The sequence below is a fragment of the Eptesicus fuscus genome, chromosome 10, assembly GCF_027574615.1.
Source record: "Eptesicus fuscus isolate TK198812 chromosome 10, DD_ASM_mEF_20220401, whole genome shotgun sequence".
Taxonomy (NCBI): Eukaryota; Metazoa; Chordata; class Mammalia; order Chiroptera; family Vespertilionidae; genus Eptesicus; species Eptesicus fuscus.
Genome location: NC_072482.1, coordinates 27,901,277 through 27,913,502, shown reverse-complemented (window position 1 = coordinate 27,913,502; position 12,226 = coordinate 27,901,277). Strand labels below are relative to the sequence as shown.

General features: G+C 36.7%; 1 protein-coding gene across 1 annotated transcript in view; it reads left to right on the top strand.

Moving 5' to 3' along the window:
• The window catches only part of EYS (eyes shut homolog), a 1,391,558-nt gene that overhangs the window by 869,776 nt on the left and 509,556 nt on the right, over window positions 1–12,226 (top strand). The window contains 1 exon segment of the mRNA XM_054722350.1: window positions 5,306–5,329. Coding sequence (XP_054578325.1) covers window positions 5,306–5,329 — 24 coding nt within the window.

Sequence of the window (12,226 nt, the reverse complement as noted above, 5' to 3'; positions counted from 1 at the left end):
TTCCTCTTTGATTTGTTTCTGATCTAATATTTGTTATTTCTTTTCTTCTGCTACCTTTGGTCTTAGTTTACTTTTCCTTTTTCTAGTTCTTATAAATATAGCTTTAGGTTGCTTATTTGAGATCTTTCTTCTTTTTTTAAAGTAGGGGTGTATCCCTACTTGTACTTCTTTTGCTGCACCCCATAAGAACATAACTATAATGTTATGCTCTCTGACCAAATCCTGGTATTAAAAATGTTGCATTTTGGCAAATATTTCTACATGGAGAAAAATGTTTTATATACATATATATGCTCTTTCAAGAAACAACTTGGATTGGTGGGGAAAATACCAGACTTGAAATAAGAGCACTTGATTTTTAATCATATCTCTATCAAAAAATATGTTTTACATTGTTGATCACTATTTGAAATCTCTAATGCCTCAAACTTCTATAAATGATGATGTTAGACTAAATTATTTTTAAAGTCTATTTCAGTTCAATATTCTTTAGTCTATGCTATTCCTGTGTGGATAGATAAATAGAAATATGTTATATTTAGTAAAATATATAATACTAAATAGTATGTATAATATTCTATTTATTTAGTATGAATCACACATGTATTCATTATATTAAGATAATATCACAGTCATAAATTCTATTATATTCTGTTTATCTAGGATCACCTAACTTCTATAACATATCATCCCTGAGGACATATAATATTCTTGAGAGACTCCCATCTGTTATTCTTTCTGTTCCTGCCTAAATTTCCATTTATTTGTAAAATGTCTCAAAGAGTTTTTATTTTAAAATGAAAAAACTAATCAACAAAGCCCCACAGTAACACATCTCATGTCCATAGCTTAAATTATGAAAATAGAGACAAATGAATATATTCAATTTTTTTCTATGTTAATAGATTTATTAAAAGTGCTTCAGTATTTTTTGTAGTGGTTAGGGGACAATGGATAAAGTAAAGCAAGAAGTAATGTGGTTTATATTAGTTAGAGAATTCTGGTAATACAAATCATAATTTTAAGCCTTATTTGATTTTGCAGCATAATCTATGTAACTCGACACTAGGTAGAATAAAATCAATTTTAGGCTTAAGTGCTTTGGGATTTTAATTTGGGAGATAGCTTTCTAGTAAAATTTAAGGACTTAAGGCTAATTTAGCCAAAGCTTAGAGAGCAGAGCCCTCAGGTGAATGATCTCACATATGAAACCATGTTAAATTTAGGGATGCTAAGATTTGGGAAAATAAGTGAAACATGAATTCTGAGAATTTGTAACATAATCCATAAAGATGAAAATAAAGTACTTTATAATGTCAATTGTAAAATATTACATAATCTAAAGTTATTAAAACTGCCTTTATCAGTAACTACACTGGCTCCTTCAAAGACAAAATGTGAGCAGTGTCTATTTCCATGACATGGTCAGACAAAACCAGTTTTCTGGTAATTGAGAACCTACCCTCTAGGACCTAAGACTTTACCAACTCACTGTTTTTGACATATGCATCATTTTCTCCATGACATAAAATAATGATATCTTGAGGCCTTGGTGACATCACTGCGAACATTAATTCAGAAGAGGCAGTAGGGCTCCAGGACTAAAAATTGGAGCTCTGGTGTTGGAATGAATCCAAGCTTCCCTAATTCATAGCCACGGGCCTTAGGTAAGCCACTTACCCTTTCCTGCCCTCTCTTCCTTCATCTGCAAAATGGGGCAGCCACCATTTTTGTGTTGTAATAAATAATATTGAGATATTTTAGAGTGTGCATTTAGTAATTATTACTTTATCATTATTTTAGTTTACAATAAAATTTAATTCTACCTTGTTCTGGATAAATATAAGAAACATTTTTTTAGAATTATGTCTAGTCCATGTATTCCACTCTGGGACTAAAAGTTTTGAAATTGCTTGAGATATACAAATGAATGCTTATGCAATGAAGAATGTGTTCATAAGCTAAATAATTTCTTAAATACTCAGTAAAAATATAATTACCATTTTGTTTTCCTAAAATGTTCACTGTATGTTTTACTTATGCATCACTTACTTATAAAAGTGGATTGGTGGATATGCAGTGTCCTGGCATTTAAAACCATGTGACTTGTCTACCTTCCTAGAATAAGAAAGCAGAAGTGCTCTGCTGCCCTCCTATGAAGTGTTGTTCACTGTCATTCTGATCTGCTGACTGTCCCTCAGGCTTAGATACCTTATCCATTAGTCTTCATCACTACTGTGAGGAGTCTCATCATCCACACAGCTAAAACGGGCACTCATCTGTTCACTTATTCAGCAAGTAAGCAAGCATTGTGGAGCATGCACTGCTTTTTTTGGTAGGAACTGCTCTAGGTGCATTACAAATATTACCTCATTTAAACATTGTAACATTTAATCCTATGAAGAGTCACTGATCCATATTTTACAGCTAAGGAAATTGAAGCAGGGTGAGATGAAGCAACTTGCTCAAAGTCACACATCTAGTGAGTGGTAGGATCAGTATTTGAACCCAGGCAGCACATCTCCAGGACCCACTATATTGTATTATCTCAATCTGTCTATCTATCCATCTATTCACCCATCCATCTGGGTAGTACCTACTATGTGCCAGGCACTGTTCTATTCTAGGGATTCACTGTTGAGTAATCAGATAAAACTCCATCTTGATGGATCTTATATACTAATGAAAATATTCACAAAACCTATCTCTACCTTTCTGAGGCCAATGTTATCTTTACTTGGCAACAAAAATGAATCACTGTTTTGGGGTAAGGCTATGTGGTTTATTACTAAACTAGAGGCCCGGTGCATGAAATTCATGCATGGGCAGGGTCCCTAGGCCTGGCTGGCAATCAGGGCCGATCAGGTTCCCAGCCTCCCCGCTGCCTCCTTCCCTCGCTCGCTCAGCAGCCAGCCACCACTGCTGCTGGTTGCCCGCCATGTTCCACACCACCCCCTGGTGGTCAGTGCATGTCATAGCAAGCAATCGAACTCCCAGTCTCCCAGTCGAACTCCCGAGGGGACACTTTGCATATTAGCCTTTTATATATGTAGATAAACATAGGAAGAGGCCATTCAGAAAAAAATAAATGATTAGATGCCTACTGATTAGATGCTTCTCTCTAAGAAAAAAACACTTTTGATTATGTAGAGAAAAGGGAACCCTCATGCAATGTTGGTGGGAATGCAGATTGGTACAACCATGGAAGAAAACAGTATGGAGGGTCCTCACAAATTCAAAATGGAACTGCTTTATGACCCAGCAATTCCACTTCTAGACATATATCCGAAGAAATCCAAAACACTAACTTGAAAGAATATATGCACCCCTATAATGTTCATTGCAAAATTATTTACAACAGCCAAGATTTGGAAGCAACGCAAGTGCCCACCGGTAGAGTAGTGCATAAAAAAGTTGTCATATATATATATATATATATATATATATATATATATATATATATTACTCTACCACAAAAAATCTTACTTTTTACGACAGCATGGATGGCCCTAGAAGGTATTATTCTCAGTGAAATAAGTCAGTCAGAGAAAGACAAACACCATATAATTTCACTTCTATGTGGAATCTAAAGAACAATATAAATGAACAAACAAAACAGAAACAGACTCATAGATATAGATAACAGACTGATAGTTGCCAGAAGCGAGGAGCGTTAGGGACTGCATAGAAAAAGTGAAGGAATTAAGAAATACAAATTGGTAGTGACAAAATAGTCAGGAGATGTAAAGTAAAAAATAGGGAGTATAGTCAGTAATATTGTAAAAACTATGTATGGTGCCAGGTGGGTACTGGGAATATTAGGGAGACCATTTTGGAAAGTATATGATTGTCTAACCACTATGCTGTACACCTGAAACTAGTACAAAATACTATTGAATGTAAACTGTAATTGAAAAAAACTTGCTGATCAAGTAGTGTGAAAAGTTTGAAATACTGAGTTAAACATATTTACACAGGCTATTCTGTTTTGGCCTTTTCTCTGAAAAACTCTTCAGTCTTTATTATGCTAATGTTCATTTTAATCTCTAAGCAGAAGGATGCAACATGTAGCATTTATGAAAATTGTTCATCATACCCTTTATTTTTAGTAGTGTCAGTTAATAACATCATCAAGTGACAGTAGTATTCTGGAAATATTAAATTTTAAAATAGAGTACATATTTTTAAATCTTCATCAGCTTACCCCATATGGAACATGCAAAATCCATATGTGTTTGAGTGGTGAACTGTTCTTATTATATCTGACAAAGGATAGTTCTTCACCTATTAACCATTTCTAGAATACACATTACATACAAAACTTTGTGCTAGAGACTAGGCAAATGAAATGCCAAAAGATGCTCTTTGCCACAAATAATCACCTTAGCAAAAACCACACATAGCTTACAAGAACCAGAACAAACAAACAAAAAATTTGCTCACTTTAATGATTCATTGTCACCAGCTAGGAATCTCTGTGACAAGCATTATCAGAGTAGAGCTGTTTGGTCAGTATGAAATAGTCATGTCCAGGCTCCAACTAGAAAATCACTGGAGGAATATTTCAAATGTTTCCATGTAACTCTACCCAATTTAAAATGATAAATTTTAAATTTTCCATAGCCACATTAAAGGAGTAAAAAGAAACAAGCAAAATTAATCCTAATCTATTTTATTTAAACCAGTATGACCAAAATTCTGTCATTTCAACATGTAATCCTCATGAAAACATTATTAATAGGATACACTACATGCTTTTTACTTCCTAAAAAGTCATTGAAATCCAGGGTGTTTTTTATACTTAGATTTCATCTCCATTTGAGCTAGCCATGTTTCAAGTGTTCATTAGTCTGTGGTGAGTAGCTACGTATTGGGTAGGGTGGCTCTACACCAGAGCTATTAAGCATTCTGATAGGCTACTTTACATTGAATTTATTTGGGTTTTGGATATAGTATCATCTGTTCATTCATTCTTTATCAAAAGTTTTTGTGTTTTCACTATTTGTCAAATTATATGCAAACATTGAGAATATAACAGTGAGTACAAGAAGCCCCGCTCTTTTGGGGTTTAGACAACCAAGGGAGAGAGAGAGTTATAATAAACTATTCCAAGAGCAGTGCATCCTGGGGATTTGGTGATGCAAAGTGGAAAGGTATGCAACTGAGCTGGGTCATAACAGGTGAACTGAGTCTGGAAAGATGTCAATGACAGTCTGGAAAAGAGAACAGACGAGTGCATGCTAACAAAAAAACAGTGTGCTTTAGGAAAGACAAGTTAAAAAAAATCAGGGTGTGAGTGAGGGAGAGATTACAATTCAGGGTTCCCAAAGTGCACAATGGGATAGGCGGGGGAGAATAAATGATGAGGATGGAACAGGAGGCCGTGGCTGGATCTTGGAAAGCCTTGCGTGTCATTTTAAGGAGTTGGGATTTATCCAGGTTTCCACTTTCAGTGTTAAATCAATGACCTTAGCAGCTGTATGGGAGTATATTTGGGAGAAGAGCAGAGGATAGGAGATTAAGTACCAGAGGGCTGAACAGTTCAGGGGGGAAAAGTAAGAGTCTCAGTTTTTCAGGGAAATGAGAGTTAGGGAGGAGGAAACAGCTTCTACAAATATTTGCATTAAAATCAGTAAGACATGTAAAAATTGGATTTAAGTGGGTAGAGGCAAGGACAACAGCCAGGTTTCTATCCTAGCTGATAAGGTAGCTGAGAAAACCAATCTGAGGGAGAACATATTGGAAGGGAAGCAAGTCAGTGGTAAAAGATAATAAATTTATTTTAGTCCCTTGGAGTCTGAAGTGCTTCTGGGGGTAGCAGATTGAGATTTCCATGAGACAGTGAGTGAAGCTCAAAGGTGAGCTCTGGCTGGTTTTGTGCTCTAGCTGAAGCAATGAGCGGGGCTCTGACTACCAGGGGAGAGTGTAGAATATAAAACCACCTTCCAGAACACAAAACAGCTCATTCCCTTGCACGTCCTTGCAGAAATCATTAGCATTCCCAGTTAGTAGTCCCTGCCGGGCTGTCAGAGGAGGGTTTCTAAGATATCACATCCCTGACTTGTTTCAGGTTCTTCAGCTTCCTTTCTTTCTGGTTTGCAAACACGAACTTTATCCCCAGACCTTCATTTTCCAGGTTTCACAGTCATCCCCAGGGCTGTAGTTCCAATGAGTTACCTCCAGACTCCGTTTGCCCTGTGCCTTTGATAAGTGTCCCTGTCTCTGTCTGGGAAGAACACTGCTCCTCGTCTGTACCCAGGAAGTTCTGTCCAATTGTCCTGTCCAGTTCCTGGAGACAGCTTTCCCCGACAGTGAAGTGTTCGTTAACTTCCTTTTAATAGGATTCCATGGCAACCTGTGTCTGTCTATTCTAGCAAGTCTCCTCTTATTTTTAATGCAGGCCTCACTTTGACTTCCGTATTCTTCCACTTGAGTGCATACTTAATGAAATGATGGATTTTTCTTTCTTTTTTCTTTTTTTGCTTTTTAATCTCCCCTGCTAATATCTGGCTCCACAGGGACTCATACATGTTTATTGAGTAGAAATATACTGAATTGGTTTTAGTTTTGCATTGTATTAATTTCAATAGAATAGAGTTAAATTTGCATGAAGCTCAGTGGTAAACATGAGTGAAAATGCTGTTGTTGACAACAGGATAGCTTCATGCTGAAAATGCTTTGACCAGTTATCATTTCTGATATTTGAGATTATGTATCCTGGAGTATTATACAAAATCAATAATTTTTTGGAATTTCAGATTCACCACCAGGGAGTATGTTACAAAGAAAGCAAGTCTAGTCTAGGTTACATTCCTTCAAACATATATTGGCCAAGAAGCATAAAAAGATTGTTCCAAAATCATTTAGTCTGGGAAAATCTTATGCTGTCTTTAGGTCCCTTAATTCATATTTTGAATGAAAGGTTAATTTTAAGGCTGACACATGACATTCTGACAGCAACAACAAGCAGCCTGTGGTACAGTCTGTAAAGTGAAGAAAAATGACAAATGGGGCTGCATGTAAAAGTCATTTGTGCCTGCCACATTCCTTTTTTTTTTTTTTTAAATAAATTTTAGAGAGGAAGGGGGAGAGAGAGCTTGAGAGAGAAAGAAGGAGGGAGAGAGAGAGAGACACATGTGAGAGAGAAACATTGGAGCCGCTCACACACTCTCTGACTGGGGATGGAACACACAACCTGGGTATGTGCCCTAACTGGGAATCGAGCCCACCACCTTTTGGTGTATGGGATGCTGCTCCAAACAACTGAGAGCCACACCCGCCCGGGCAATGCCTGCCATATCCTTATACTTAATTATGAAATATTTTTAAATTAAGACAGGAAATTACTCATTTCTTTAATAACAAATATTACATCTAATATCCCATGTACTGATTAGCAAAATACATTTTGTATTTTGATAAAGACATCTGAATGTGAAGCAACCAACTTTTCCTGCTCTTTTTTTAAGTGTGGATTCCTGATTAAGATAATACCTCATTTATCTTTTGTTTCATAATAAATCATTCCAAAAAAAAAAACTTACTGGTTAAAGCAACAGATATCCCTTATCTGCTCACAATTCTACAATAGTGATAGGACACACTGAGGTGAGATTATTTTTGTTCCACTGGGAATCTTTTGGGGCTGATATGTCCAAAATCACGTCTTTACTTACGTGTATTATGTCTCATGTAGGATGGCTGGAAAAGCAGAAGGCTGGCTGGGTCTCTCTCTCACTTCCCCTTCTCCCACCCCCTCCCCAGCCCATTGCCTTCGCATAGGCTAGCAGCGGCTTTTTCACATACAACATGGCCATCGCAGGTTACTTAGACTTCTTATGTGGTGACTGGCTTTGCCCGAAGCACAAAAGCAGGAGCTTCTAGACCTTCTTAATTTGGGGGCTCCTAAAATGTCACTCCTGTTGCTTTTATAATGCTGTCAGCCCATATTAAAGGCAATGAGAAACAGACTCCCCTTCTCAGTGGAGAAATGGCAAGTTTATACTGAAAAAGAGAATGTAAGATAGAGATACGTTTGCAGCCTTAGGAATGTAATCTACCACCAAAGCTTAAACATATTAACCAAACACTTCTAAGTATAGCTTAAAAGAAATTCATATTCATACACACATCACACTATTTATACTAACATTTCCAAATGCATTGCAGGCAATACAGTTCTCTGAGCTCTGTTCAGTAAGTGTCTCTGCCGATTACGTACTAATTGTTCTATAGTTTGTGTGTCATACGCCAAGCATAGGGTGTCAAAAAGTGCAGGTTGTGACTTTTCCTGTCAGTGCCCACAGGCTGTTCTCCTGTATTATCTGATCCCTTTCCCTGCGGCCTGACCTGCCAGGACTTCACAGGCATGTCTAAGCCTCACAGTGCGGGACTGACACAGCGTGCCCACAGTATTGTTCTACATGACACGGCTCTCTCCTGCCTAAGGGCTGGCTCTATCCTCTGTTGTCACTACTTCCAACTCCAGAGAGGTGCGTTGCCCACATGGGATCATTTCTAATTATTTCTGTCACCTAACACTCCCCACCTCCTCCTTTTGCTCTTTTGAGTTCTGTCTCCATTCCCGCTCTTTTCTCTCATTTTCTTGCCACTAGCACATTCTTCCTTTGTCCTTGCTAATGTTCCTCAGGCTATCATAGCTATTGCCGATAGAAAATAATCTTTTTCTTCTGGTTCTTCACATTTTGTTTGTTTCCTTGATTGTTTTAATTGCCTCCTGACTTCACTGTCATGTTTACTGATCCCCATTTGAGGTTCTTCTGAATGATCAACTTTAAGTCTGAACACTTAAGTAAATTGGATGATACTTAAACAGTGAAAATAACAAAAACTTATGAGGACACTAAAAATACCATTTAAAAATAGTCCCCTTTATTACCTGTCTAGTTTTTTTTTTTTTTAATGTAAAAGTATCTACACTTTCCTTAATAAAAATTCCAAGAGCCACTTAATTTGGATTCATTAGATTGATTTTTCTAATAATCAGATACACTTTGAAGGTTCAAAGGAAAACTTTAAAGCATGTTGCTTCTGTGAGAATGGATTTATTTGTCATTAGGGAAGAGAAAGGGGGGAAATTAGGTTTTTACTTGTTTGGAGCACCATATACATGTCTTCCCATGATTGGGCAAGAATCTTTTAGGCAAAGTGATCTTACATCTATTTTTACTTTCCAAGTGATAACCGAACAGTGAGCTGCGGGTTTTTCCTAGGATCTTGTCTAGTGATGCCAAAGAATGAGCTGTGCAGATCAGATTTAAGCAAAAGTGTGGAAAATTTATTACAAGCAGATTCTACTTCCTACACAGGAAGGGTGGTCCAATAATGGGCTGCCTGTTAAAGCCTTGTCGTCAGGGGTTTATATTGGTTACAAGCCTGCTCTATGTCTACCTGTGTCACTACCTGATTGATTCCCTCCGTATTGTTCTACATGACACTTCTCTCTCCTGCCTAAGGGCTTGCTCTATCCTCTTCAAACTCCAGAGAGGTGCATTGCCCACATGTGATCATTTCTATTATTTCTGTCACCTAACACTCACCCCCTCCTCCTCTTGCTCCTTTTACTTTTGTCTACATTCCTGCGCTTTTGAACCTGAACTTTTCCTGTTTCTATGGGTTCTTTCTCTGTTCCTATGCTGAACTTTCTCTGTTTCTCTGCATTCCTACACCTTGTGAATGCAGGCCCTCCCTTGGTTTCCTGTGCCTCCCCGTTTGAGTCCAGATACATTTTATTATTATTTCTGCTTGGCTGGCTCCTGTGGTTAGGCTGCTCAAACTGCCGTGTCTGCCCTGCCTATGTCCCACCTGCCTTTGTTTCCCACTGGACCCCTGCTCTGTCTGCCTGCGTTTAAAGTTAACGTCTCTCACAAGTATGCTCTATGTATAGTGTTCTTAAATTAAGAGTTTATGTAATTAGAAAGTCATACAAAGTTTTAGTTGAAAGTCAGCTTAGAAATCACTATTTTTTTTAAATATATTTTATTCATTTTTTACAGAGAGGAAGGGAGAGGGATAGAGAGTTGGAAACATTGATGAGAGAGAAACATAGATCAGCCGCCTCCTACACACCCCCCACTGGGGATGTGCCCGAAACCAAGGTACATACCCTTGACCAGAATTGAACCCAGGACCCTTCAGTCCGCAGGTCGATGCTCCATCCACTGAGCCAAACCGGTCAGGGCTTCAATGGAATTATTTTAAAAAGCAGACAAAATTGGAACACTTTCTTCCAAACTTGAGTATATGAACTAAGATTGATAGAAATCACTTTAAGCCCATCATTTTACCTGTAGGGAAACTGAGCGGATAATGACTGAGCCCATTTCTGATGGCTACTAAAGGTAGCCAAGAACTGAACCAAAGTCAGCTATGACCAGAAACATCATCTTCTTGGTTTTTAGTCTCTAGATCTTTTTTTTTTTTTTTGGGGGGGGGGGCTAATAAATAATTGGTAAAAAGAGGAAAAAGCCTGGAGTTTAAATTTATGAGGGTAAAAAAGAAAAAAAGTTGTCAGTTGTGAAAGCAAAATATATGAAGCTCTAAAGAAATAAGAAAAGGGGTGAATATTGTGAGTCAGAAAAACCAGGAGAGAGGTCGGGGTAAAAGAGGGAGAGAGGAGCTTTTGGGCCAGTTACTAAAAATGTGGGATTCATGGGGAGGGAAGTATTTCTAAAGATACTTTTTAGAAAATCTCATTGTATGACTACCCTTATTCTGCCTCTCTTTGGTCCTTTGCAAATTTTCAGTGAAGACATACCTTGCTTTTTAAAGTTATTGTGTAAGTTACTTGCATTTCTGTTGGATGTGTAGCCATGATAAAATTAAATGTAAGAAATAAAAAGGGATGCATAGTTAAATTTGAGTTATATTTAGTGAAAGACATCTTCGATAAAACTGTGCTGTTATTCCTATTCATTGCTTGGTAGAGTGGTGATGATTGTGTGTAGCTTATCTAGTAAAATAATAGCCAAAATATATTGAACACATTTCCCGAGCCAGATACTCTATTAACCACTTTATAGAAAACAGTTAATTTACTCGTCACAACAACTTAAGAGGTAAGAACTGTTATCAACTCCATATGAAAACAAGGGAACTAAAGTTAGAAATATTAAATAATTTGTCTGAGTCCCATTTAAAAGGTTTCTCTACAGGGGATAAAAAAGTAATCAAGACATGAAATCATTCACTAATGAAGGGACCACCTTTCAATCCTTCCATTCAAGCAGCCCTCTCAGCTTAACATCCCTGTGTGGTTAAATCTATCACATCAACTTCAAAGAGGAAGTCCACTTTGAAAAAGATGGAAGATTTCTCAGTATTGATTAAATTGACATTGAAAACAACTTAATTACATTCAGAAGCACAGATAAATAAAAACATGGCATAGGTAGACAGTTAAAATTTGAAGAAAAGAAAGTCTAGAATAACTGTGATAGGTTAGGCACTTTAAAATAGAATGACTTGAATTTTGATAGATTGGATGAGGCCCCTGGGAATACAGATGAAATCTTAGAATAGTAGATTTCACAATGATAAACCTATTTATGACATTACCGTTGAAGTAAAAATAAAAGTAAAATATGTTATTTCATGTTATTATATAGTTTTTTAGGAGGATTATGTCCTCCTACTCCTCTCCCTCCAAAAAAAAGAAAAATCAGAAACAACCAATTTCTAATTTATTCTTGATCTGTTCTAATAATTAAAGCATAATCATTATATTTTTCTATAATTTTTTCACATAAGATAATAAAAATTAAGAATTTTATTATATTTTAAACTAATATTACAAGAAAATACTTTTTCATGTGTACTATAAAATTTTGACCCAATTTATAAATAAATTGCTTTTAAGTGGTCTTGTCAGAGGACCAGTTATCTTCAGATAATTAATTAGCAACCTCTACTTCTCAGAGTAGTCTTCAACATCAATAGGAAAACTTATGTTGGCTCCTTCTCTTGTGTCATTCATGTAATGTTATGATGAGGGAAAATATACGTTTTTGTTTTAAACACTATTTAATGAATTTATACTAAAATTAATTTGGCAGTTGATCTAGGACTGTGTTCCTATAGTCACATTTAGTGATTTTCAGTATAGATCTTGTTGGTAATGCAAACTGCTTTTCTATATGTCATTCTTCAATTATTGTCCGAAGGCCAGAAGTTGAAGTTGTTCAATTTGAAGCTTGTATATAAAATT